Source organism: Rhinolophus hipposideros (assembly GCF_964194185.1).
Source record: "Rhinolophus hipposideros genome assembly, chromosome: 2".
NCBI lineage: Eukaryota > Metazoa > Chordata > Mammalia > Chiroptera > Rhinolophidae > Rhinolophus > Rhinolophus hipposideros.
The window spans coordinates 109,832,876-109,844,744 of record NC_138048.1 but is presented as its reverse complement, the minus strand read 5'-3'; the positions used below and the strand labels follow the sequence as shown (position 1 = coordinate 109,844,744).

The following is an 11,869-nucleotide window of genomic DNA, read 5'->3' as shown; positions in this document are numbered from 1 at the left end:
CGACTTGCCCTGCTCTGTCCCTTGTGCGGTGTCAGTAACGTGTTCACGGCCGTCTCACACTGGGACACAAGTCTCGACCTGGACGCTACTGCCCATGCCTGGGAACTGAGTTGATGTGACGTCCCTGTCGGTTTCACAGGGACAGAGCTGGACGGTTGCCCAGTGTCAGATTGTCACCCAGAAAGGAGGGTGGACCTTTGCCTCCAGGGGAGAGTGACACCAGGTTGGGGTTTGGGTCCTAAATCTATAGGAAAACATGCTTTCTGAGCACAGTCCCTTCCCTTCATCACCAACGTCACTCTCGTCACCAGCGTTTGTTCTCACAGCCGTGCTGGTGCCCAGGGCACTGAGGTGAGCACATTTCAGGGCAGTGCCTGCCGGTCTCTGCTGCCGGACCTCGTGTGCACGATGGGAAAGTGACAGACACCTGTCTGCCAGGTGAGCGGGGACTGACTTTCTGACATTCGTCACAGCTCCCTGATAAAGACATCAGCAGCACTCTAAGCTGGTGGCCCAGCGAGCACCGCCTGTCACCAATGAGACTCGGCCGCCCAGCCAGCTGCAAACAGGCTGCATGAGTCTCCACACGCAGGTTCCAAACTTAGAAAATAAACAGGGCCCCTCGGGCTGTCCTAGGAGTTCGCGTTCAGTGCTTACTGGGGAGCCAGGGACTTAAAAGCGTTCAGTGAATGTCAGCGCGTGCATGTTCCAGTACAAACAACGAATCGTCTGAAATGAAGCCTGCTAAAGAGTCAGCTGCAGTGAATAGAAAAGTCCCAGTTAATTAGCGAATAATGTAACAGACACCATAGACAATGTTTCTTTGATGAGCTGTGGATCGTCTGTTGGGTTCTCACGTGCAATTGTCTGTAAAATTCTGGGACACGACCGCTTTCAAGTGGGACTTAATGTCATTATTACCAAATGTGCTCACAGGCAGCGAAAGTTATAAAGACGAGAGTGCTTTGACCCTGCAGTCCTGCTGGCGGGGGACACATGTCACCCAAAACAAAGCCCCGAAGCCCAGAGAAGAAGTCACCGAAGTTATAAAGACGAGAGTGCTTTGACCCTGCAGTCCTGCTGGCGGGGGACACATGTCACCCAAAACGAAGCCCCGAAGCCCAGAGAAGAAGTCACCGTAGTGTTATCTTCATGACAAGCAGGGCATGACCAACGGGACAGGGGACGCTGTTTTGGTCAATTACTGTGCTTCTCTTCGACGCGTAGGGAACACCGAAGACACAGTGAAATTACGAGGTATCGGATTTGAAGTGAAAAGGGAAAAAGTCAAAATAGTACAAAACCGCCTTTGTAACAATGAATCGGTGTGTAAGACGTGGGCAAAGTTCAAAGGATTTGTCTGTTCAGGTGGGTTCTGGAAACCAGCTTGCTTTTAGCTCACCTTCAATATTTGTGGTTTCTTGTTTCAAGAAGCTTAAATGACACTTCCCACGACTCCACTGCCGGGCCACGCAGTGCGATGAGTATCAGGCACGGACCCTCCCACGTCACCGAGGAGCCTCATGCAGTGGCCCTGACCCTGAGACCCCCACCCCCACCCCAGGAAGATCTGTGTCACATGGGCGCTCCCGCCATGCGGAGCAGAAGGGGACTCGGGAAGGCGAACGCAGTGTTGGCCTGCAAACAAGCAACACGGCGAAGGACTGCCGCCCGCAGGGCTACACCATTACCTCCGGCCCCAGAGAGCAATCGGCACAGGCTGTCCGCCCCATTACCCGCACCGCTACGGCTCACTGCATGTCCCAGTCCCTTAAATAGTGAATTCTGTTCAAGCAGAGTCCCCCGCTACCTCCTCACCGCGAGGTCCAAGCGCCACGGCAGCTTGGCTCTGCTGTAACTTCCCATGAGCCCCTGCTTATCAGCCGGACAGGAAACCGCACGAGTGTCCTCCAAACACCCTGTGTGGGGCCTGAGAGGAGCCTGGGTTGTCCCGATCGCCGCGCCTCCTGCGTCCCCCTACCCCCGCCTTTCACACCTGGAGGTCACTGCTGGGCCTGGACAAGAACCTCCCAGGGCCGGGGACGGGCACCCAGTCTGGCCAAGCTGCCCAAGCTCAAGTCCACTGGATGCCGTTCCATGGGGGGGGAACATTCTCCTACGGACGGACAAATGGACATTGCACAGCCTTGGTGACCATGTCCCGATGGCGGGGTGGTCTGTGCAGGGCCCCACTGGGTTCGTGTGACCTTCTCATGGGCAGGGAAGGATGTGGATGACGGTGTGGAGGGCATGCCCAAGGTCCCCGCCCAGCACTCTGTGGATTGCAGTCAGGAAGGTGTGAAACCAGGACGCTGCTGGCCTGGGGACGGGCGCACCCTGCTAGCAAGCCTCCTGCCGTCCCTGTGAACTGAACTTTCCCATCAGATTGCAGGCTGGCGGCCTGGGGCCCGGAGCCCCGCCCTGAAAGGCACACGGCGAACTCACCCGCTGACCGGCACCCAGAGCCTCTGACTTTACGTGGGGCTGGCAGGGCAGCCGGGACCATGGGTGGAAGATGGCGAGAGCACAGGGAGCGGCACTGGGAACATAATCAGTTCATGCTGCTTCCAAAGGTGTGAGGTTCTCTGCCACCCAGAAATCAGTGACCTGTGACGACACTGACACCTCAGTTCAGCCGGTGTGGCCCGAAGTGCACAGGGGCCAGTGCTCAGCCTGTGTCAGCACAAGCCTCCTGCCCGCCTTGGCCACCTCGGTGCGCTCCACATGTGGACCTGAGTGACACACCGTCTTACAGCTGGAGAACGTGGTGCCCAGAGTGGTTGTAAGAAGACCAGGGACGCAACCCAGGGCTGGTGATTCCATGGGGCAAACTCTGACCGGTGGAAAGTGGGTGCGAGAGGAGGCCAGGCAGACACATCCGCCCTCCAGCTCCTGCGCTCCCCCAGGGCCATTCCCTCCGTTCAGCCTGTCCTGAGAAGTCCTGTGTACCCAGGGGAGCAGCTGCCAAGCCGGGTCATTCCAGCTCCTCCCGAAGCAGCAGCTGGCTCAGCAAGACTCACCTCGCACAAGCACGTCTGTCCCCATGTCACCTCCCGGGCCGCACTCTCACTGCCCCCGCTCTCACGTCCCAAATAAAGAACCAGCACTTTCAGCCTTGCCTCGGGCTGTTTTCCAGGGAACTCTGGCTAAAACAAAGCCACACCAAAGGGACACCGGAAGTGAACAACAGCTGTGGGGACTTCTGTTTCTTATGTACAGCAGATTGGATACCCTGAACAATTCTTCTGAAGAAAATAGTGGGGTTAAAGGAAAACTTACAGAGTACATCACACAGCATTCATGAAACAAAGAAACTGCAACATACCAAACAGGGAATTCAGGAACCCCGGGAGACAAGCGAGGTCCAAACCAGCTTTCAAAGCTGGGGTTTCTGCTGTGCCCTGAAACTCTCAAGCACCTGTGACAACCGCACAGACTTGGAGAAATGAAAAAAGGCTGGGGAATCTTCTCATTGGTGGGAAATATAGACAAGGACCCTTCGAAAAGCTGAGACTTCAAAGGGTGAATGAAAACCTGTACACAGAAGTAGACAGACACGGGAAACATTCCTCCATCAGCCCTTACATTGAGGAAGGAAGAAAACTCCCCTGAGAATTCATAAACTCAAACCAGACCCCAATGAAGTTGGTGATCTAAGCTCATGCTGTGTGGTCCAAAGTTCACGCTGATTATTTACAGAAAGGGCCTCATCTGGGTGGCATCTCCTAGGTGACAGAAACAAATGCAAAACTTTTGGGGAGAAAGATCAAGTCAAGGACTCAAAGGATTCCAACCAAGTTTACTCCCAAAGTCAACAGGCAGTTGGTGACTGAAAGTCATAAGAACAAAGGAGACCAGTCCCATAAAATCCAATGTCCAAACAGCAGATTAAATACAACTGAAGACAGAAACAGTGAATTGGAAAATGGGTCCAAAGACATTATACCAGACCACAATTCAAAGAAACAGGTGGAAACTCAAAAGGAGATGATGATCTGCATATATCTAATAAGAGTTTTTGGAGGAAATGATAGAACAGAGGAGAGCTAACATTTCAAGAGCCAATGGCTGGGAATTTTTCAGGCAGTGAAGGATACCTGAAAGATCCAGTAAGCCCAATAAATCCAAAGGAGGACAAATAAAAATAAACGTATATCTAAATATATGATAGCGAAACCGCAGAAACCAAGAACAAAGAGATTTTTAAAACAGCACCAAAGAAAAAGTTAATTATTTAGAAAGAAGTAACTGTTGACATCTTGTCCATATCAGTGGAAGCCAGAAAATGGAATTATAATACCGTGCAATGTGCTGAGAGAAAATAACCTAGAATTCTAGAATATCTTACTATGATGAGGGTAAGTTTTTTTCAAACAAACCAGATATGTAAGAGTTTCACACCACAATATGTTTATTACAAGGGAAAAGTATACTTCAGATCTGTATTGCCCAATATGGCAGCCGTCAGCTACATGTGGCTCTTTAAGTTTCAATTAAATTTAAATAAAGTTAAAAATTCAGTTCTTCAGTCATACTCACCACATTTCAGCTGTTCATTGGCCACATATGGCTGGTGGCTCCCGTATTGGAGGGCACAGATGTGGATCACTCCAATCGTCATTGAAAGTTCTGTTGGACGACTGAAAACAGAAAAAAAGTTGCTATGAATGGTAGGTTTGGTGGGTAGGATGTTGGTGAATGTTGGAGAGAAAACAAACGTTGACTACAAAAACAACAGTGTTGTGTCTAGTGTGTGCTAAAATCCAAACAGGACCAGAGTCACGTAAACTGTGGGTGGTGATCAGAGTCCCAGTGTGCTGTTTATTGTCATTCTAAAGAGTAAACTGTGTCCATTTACTGTAGACTTTGTTAACTAAACACACATTTATGATTTTAGAAGAACAATCACAGAGAACACACTTGCAAACAAGTAGAGGAAAAAAGGAACGACAGAAAGGATTTCAAAAGCACGTCCGTCACTAGAAAAAAGATAACAAGGGGAGGAAAAGCTGTAAAGTGGAAAAACTAGAAGCACGCAGGTTAGATCTGAAACGCTGTGTGCTGTGAGTCTTGCCACTATTTTGTGTACAATTAAGGAAGAAAAGTACTGACAATTGAACTAAGATAATAGTTTTTATCATATCAATTGTAAGACACATCCTGATGTCATGTATTGTGGTACGTGAAAAATGTACGTCTTAGAATTAATGGAATAAGGTAATAACATGGAAAAAATTAATCCAACTACGTCTTTAGTTTCAATGTATAAAAATGGACTAAATTATACCATTAAAAGACAAATAGTATCAGACTGGATAATTTTAGAATTCCAGATAGTAACTGTTTATAAGTGGGGTAGTCACATACTATATTGTCCAAAGCAGGACACTTTGAAGAGAAAAGGAGGTGCTAACCGATGGGATGCCAGAAGACAGGCATAAACTGTGACCGTCCAGGGTAAACCAAGAAATGTGGCTTTTATAAGAGATCAACCTTCAAAAGAAGGAAAGGATGTAAAGCTGCTCCGCCCGCTCCCCTCCCCCCCGAGCTCCAGCACCTGCTCGGCCAGCACTGCCTCTGCTGTCGCTGCCGTCCCTGCTGTCCCCATCGTCTTTCGCCAGCTGCCCTCGTGGTTGTGCACCAGGCCCTTATCAGCCATGACGAGATGTCCTCTGACACCTACAAGATCCGGGAGCTTGGGACAGGCTGTGCCTAGAGGAGGAGGGGTAGGTAGGTGGTCAGTAGGACAGAGGGCGATAGACTGATGGACACTCAGTCTATCACCAGTGGACACGCCTCCGCTGAAGGCCTGCATGAAGGTCCTGGAAGCAGTGGTCAGTGGTGTTGACATTGTCATGAACCGTCACGTGCAGGAAGCGGCTTCACACACAAACCCTACAAGAAGCACTGCTGAGACCACAGGAAATCAGTCAAGGGAAAGTGGAAGAACGAGGCCAGAGGAGGAAAACGTTTTGTGACAGGGCGGGTGAACAAATGCAGCACACCCTTGCCAATTTCAAACACGACCAGCCCTTTACTGGGGAAAACTTGAATCCACAGGCCTGGCTGTGCAGGACGGCCGTGAGGGCGAGGGCCCAGGCGTGCTTTTCTCTGAGGCTGGTTAGAGATGGACAATGCTGACAATTCGGCAGTCATACCCATCACCTGTCATCACAGCTGCTGCTGCTTCTCGTCCACAGGCCAGGACAAGGCCACGCGGGAGGGATGCTCTCTGCTCGTGGCTCTGACTCCGTCCGCAGTGTCTCCCGTACACAGTATACGTGAAATCTTTTGATTTTGGTCCAGGCTGGCAACATAGGCCTTTTGATTGTATTTCATTCATTCATATTTGATGTTATTAGTAATATAGTCAGATATTCATCTGCCATGTGACATTTCTTTTATTCATTCCTACTTTGCTACTTTCTTTTGCGCTTAGTGAATATTTTCTGATGTAACATTTAATTCCTTTACTTACTTCTTTGCTGTATTTTTTGTTCTTCTCTTCCTGTGACTCTCAGGCTGACACGCACATGGTACGAGAATCTGCTGCAGGTGCATTCTAACGGGATTCCAGGGAGATACAGACATCACTCCTGGTAGCTCGTAGGCTATAATTGGAATGTATACACTTTCCATACCTTACAAACCCGACAATACAGTGTTATTACTTCACTTAATGCCATGTCTTTTAAAGAGACTGAGATAAGAGAGCAAGTGAACAATTTCCCCGCAGTATGAAGCCTTCAGTGTCACGGCTGGAGGACACAGCCACCCTGTGTCCCTCTCTTCCCACCAAATCTCCCCCTTCTCTGGATCTGTCACCTTCCAAGAGGCCTGCAGCTGGGTGGGTCTGGGGGGCCAGGCCTGTCATGGCGTCATCCTGGTGACACCCACTCTTGCTCATCTGGGCAGGGGCTTCACCCAAGGGAGGCACCGCGTGGAACGTGCACAGACGTGCCAGAGGAGCACACACTCACTACATTCGGTTTCTGTGTAACTGAGTGTGCGTTGGTACGACGTGATTTTAAATGATGGCCCCCACGTTCCGGGAGTCCTGCATGGCTGGACCAGAGTCCCCCTCCCCCCGCCCTACTTTATTAAAGTTTGTCGATAATTATTAAATAATGAAACTTTAATGTGTAATTTTACACTTGATGAACATTATTGAAGAACCGCTCCTACAGACGGTCCTTTAGCCCCCAGATCCTCCCCGCCAGGCCCGTCTCCCACCTTTCGCTCAGGGTGTCTTCTTTCCCGCCTCCTTCCTAGAACAGGAGCGGCCGGGGCGGCAGAGTCTGCTGGCTCCGAGCACCACACACGCGCGCCCCGGAGACGGGGTCTTGAGGCCCAGGCGGTGCCGATGCCGCAGGAAGACACCACCGGGGACTTGGACTGAACTTGTCTTTTCTCTGAAACTTTCTTTTTGTTGTTGATGCAACATGTTTTCATTTTAATGTTACTTTTATTGTGGGAAAACAAATGAAAAAACAGATTCAAAAACTGAGGCAAAAGGGCCCATTATTTGCTTATAACAGTGCTACTTTTTATTTGTATGGGACTTGTGACTTTTCAAAACACTTTGTTTTTCAACCTATTGTATAAACTTTAGACAGAGTTACATTCTTAAAAAAGAAAAATAAAAATCACCCCAAATCCCATCATCCACACACCATGACCAGACTCGGTCCCTTCCAGACTGTTCCGTGTGCTTGCACACTTACCTGACACACCCGTACTTCTTCAGAACCATGAAATACAAACACTGCCTTGTAGCCAGTTTTCCACTTGGTTTACTGTGAATCCTTCCAAAATGTTAGTCCTAAATAACCCTTGGTAGCTGTGTGGTTTCCCTGGGCGAGAGCTCCCCGCCCACCTGGTCCTTGCGGGTCCCAGGGCCCGGTCTAACTGGTCTGAGGCTGACCATTGTTGCTCAGTTCTTCCTGTGTCCTCCCCACTTCCGCCCCCACGCTCTGCCTTCGTCCCCATCATACTCACATGCCGGACAGGTAACATGGCCTGGCTTATGTCATCCCCCTTTTGATGGGGACACCACCGGGGCAGCTCTGTCCTCTGTACAACTTACATATGGGAGCCACCACCAAGTCCAGGAAGACAGTGAGGAAGCCGAGTCCAGAGGGAGGGGACCCACAGAGCCTGTTCCCAAACGGGAACTGACAAAACTGACAAGACCAGACAGTGGCTGCAGTTCTGAGCTGGGACCGACCCTCGGGGTTCCAAGGGACACTCATCAGGACTGATCAGCCCTGACCGGCCAGTGCACCGAGACAAAGAATGGGAAGGGAGAGAAATTCTCAGCAACACTGTGGTAGTGAAATGTTTGATTTTTATTGAGAACATTGCAAATCCTTTGTCTATGTGACAGCGTCTCATGCTGGGTCCCGCTGGTCTGCGAGCAGGAGCTCATGCAGGTGGTAACGTGTGGTATGTACATCAATATACAGACGAGAACACTGAGGAGTGTATCTTAACGACGGGTTTCATGGATGAATTACATACATGTAGTGTCCAAATTCTAGAGTCAAATCGAAAGCAAACAACCTCACGTCTGGAGAAGCCAGCAGCTTTCAGGGTCACTCCAGGAACATCCCAGATGGGGCCTTTAGCCGTCAGTTCCTCACACACAACTGGCCCATGCGGGGGTCCAAACAGGGGTCCTTGGGGCGGGCGGCTCCTCCCTCCAAACAGCGGACGGGAGGTCCAGCCAGCAGTGTCAGGAACAGGACACCGAGTCACCACCAAGTCAGACCCAGCCCCCTCCCGACTGTCCCGTCACCCTGCGAGCTGAGGCCAGCCTCCGGCCAGGGACAAGGACACACAAGATGGCAGCACTCTGCCCACCCCATTTGTATAGTTGGGGTGGTGAACAAATCTTTTCGGAGATTCTTGGACTTCACAGAATTCAGACATGGGAAAGACAGCTAAGTTTTTCTCTCGCTGGATCAAATTTATGATTGGGGCAGACCTTATGTGTTGGTGTAAATATTTTAGAGATGAAAAGAGCCTTGTGCTGTATTTTGTTGTTTTGAGAAAAGGGGCGCATGGCCTCCCCAACGCACCCACTAGCCCACTGTCAGACCCGCCCTGAGATGACGTGGCCTCCCCAGTGTGACCGTTTGGGACGACTGTACAAGCAGCAGTCCTTACAAAGGGACTCCAGTCTGGAGGTCGATGACATTATTTGAATAAAAATAAATTCCAGAGAAATCAATGCGTGTGACATGTTGGCTGGCCCATTTTAAAATGTTTTTGATGACAGTAAAAAAAACATCTGAAATAGGAAAAGATGGTAAGGTAAATCAAGACCCAGAATCAAAACGGCAGTTCTTTGGCGTCCCTTGCCTGAGAGGCGGTGAGAGCTGACCCTGAGCGGGCGATTAGGGCTGAGGAGGTGGCTAGGATGCCCTGCGGACACTGGCTCACGTCACAGATGTCACAAACCCGCCCCAGTCTGCGTTTCAACTGGACCTTCGCGTCAGCAGGGCAGCAGCCACGACCAGTGTCTGTGGAACTAACACTTAGATTTAGCCAACAGAACGCAAACCCTCCCGACCCACCCTGGTCAGGACTCAAAATGCAGGGTTTTTCTAAAAACACCAAGTCCTTGGTTGTGTCAACTGTGCCATTAAGTCTCTCAAATCCAGACTGAGGACATCGGGTGCAGATCAGCGCCCCAAGGCCAGCTCCGTCTACTGCGCAGTGAACGTGAGAAAGGACAGTTTAAAGTGCCGTTTCCTGATTGGTCTCAGGGAGTTAACCAAGGCTCCTTCCTTTCCTCCAGCTCACAGGGCAGTTGTCCCCCTTGTCCCAGGAGCAGGGCAGGTGGCCTGCCTCACACAGGAAGGCTCTGACCCCTCCCGCCTCGCCCCCGGGGCTCCCCCACCCTGCCTTGCCTCCCTTCTTCCTCTGAATTCCGGGGTGGCACCTGGGGGCTCTCGGGGCTGAGCCCCGCATGGGGCCTGTCCTGCTGGTCCCACAGACCCGACCAGAAAGGTGCAGGTCACAGCTCGGGGGCCACAGGGACCACACACAGTGAGGTGGGCAGGGACTCACAGACTTCAGTCATTATCACACTGGAGGTGTGTGTCTACGGAATGTATTTCCACTGGGTTTTGTCATCAAAACCCACATTTTTTAAAAAAAACTAAGCCCATCTCCCAATCCCCACTAGAAAAAATACCCTCTATGGCGAGAATAAAAATGCACGGCCTCCCAGGACATTCTGGGTGTGTCGGAGCCCTGCTCTAGGGAGGATGGCACCAGACATCCTTCCTGTTCCGTGGCGATAAAACCCCACTGCGCGTGAGCCAGATCACACCTGCAGAGGGGACGTGCCTGGGGCTACCTCTGGCTCAGGACAGCACCCTGCAAGGTGGGAGAACGTTGGTATAGGCTACACCTGCCCCGAACCAGGTCGGTCCCAGCCACGTACACCCCCACCCCGATGGACGTGCAGACACGGAGACATCAGAGGCTGCGTCTGTCTGCGCCGGGAGTGCACGGAGCTGGGCCGAGTGACAGGGGTCGCTCTGTCCCGTCTCGCATTTCCTGAGACCGTCACAGGCACAGGACGCTTGCCGGGGCACAAGTGCCGACAGCCTGGACTTCGCCGTGGGGTGGGGTCTGCCCTGTGTCTGCCTGTGACACGCATGGGCCCACAGAACCATGAGTGGGACCATTGCCTCTTGCCTGAGTGGGAGCAGGAAAGCGAGGGTCTGAGTGCAGGATGGGGGCACCCGGCCCTCCGCCCCGAACTCCTGGCTCAGCTGGCCCCGGCCGTCCTGCCTGCCCATGGGTCCCCGGGCGCCAGCAGCACCCCTTTCCCTGCCGTGACCGTGTAGCAGAGGCCCACTGTGTCGTCAGCTTTCAGCCTGTGTACTTCTTATATTTCAAACACGTCTGATAAAGCTGGATGGATTAATTTACAATGTGCCTTCAGTGGCATTTTCCAAAATGAGTATCTAGCACTTGAATCTGGTTCGGTCCCGTGGCGATCACTGCGCGGTGCTCACCGCTGCCCGGCTTGGAGGAAGCAGCAGCCAGGACACTCATGGCGCCATGGCCTCCTCGTCCCCAAAGTTAAATACTGTTTAAAATCCCCAATGAATGGCCTCAGTGATCTCTGGTTATTTAGAAGTAAACCCAGGACAGGTTTCCATGCCACGACCCTACCAGGAGCACAGAAGCGTCTCCCAGGCTGGGGACCTACTGGGGTGCTGGGGGGGGGTGCCTGTGGACACGGAGATGCTGCTTTAGGTTACTACTCGCTACTTTATCACCTCCTCCCTCTAGAAGTGCTTTTATTACTATTAAAATAAAGTGGCAAAAGAGTGACCGAACATAGTTACTTATTTTATAAACCACGTTCCTAGCTCTGAATAAATTATTTATTCAAGAATTTCACACGAAGTAATTTCTAGTTTCCTAAGCTTCAAGAAGCCCTGCTCAATAGAACTCAATTTCTAACGTAAACTGAGATTGAAAGCGGTCACTTGGTCCCTGTAAGGGGAGATGCTGCCAGCTGCCAGCGGCGGCCGCCCCGGCCCGACACTCCCACGCCCGCTTCCAGTCCACACGTGAGGCGCTGGGCCCAGGTCCCACGCGTGGTCAGGGGGTGAGAGCGAACTGGTCCTGCTCGGTGGGCTTCTCCACCCAGGCGCCCAGCCCCGCCTTTAGGAAGGCCCGGAACAGACAGGCCTTGGCGGCCTGGTACTCCCTGGCCACCAGCTTGGACTCGTGGTACATGTGGGGTTTGGCCATCTTGCAGCGCATCAGGTTGGAGGGAACCTGTGTGGAGACAGAGCGGGCACAGCCGTTGAGGCGGCGACAGGAAGGCGAACACTCAGCA

General features: G+C 51.7%; 1 protein-coding gene across 6 annotated transcripts in view; it reads right to left on the bottom strand.

Annotated features, from left to right (window-relative positions):
• Positions 1 to 8,328: 8,328 nt before the first annotated feature.
• The window catches only part of ADARB1 (adenosine deaminase RNA specific B1), a 115,438-nt gene continuing 111,897 nt past the window's right edge, over positions 8,329 to 11,869 (bottom strand). For all 6 annotated transcript variants that reach the window (XM_081063505.1, XM_081063502.1, XM_081063507.1 and 3 more), the window contains one exon: positions 8,329 to 11,808. In XM_081063505.1, coding sequence (XP_080919631.1) covers positions 11,629 to 11,808 — 180 coding nt within the window. In that variant the 3' untranslated portion in view covers positions 8,329 to 11,628. The remainder of the gene's footprint in view (positions 11,809 to 11,869) is intronic.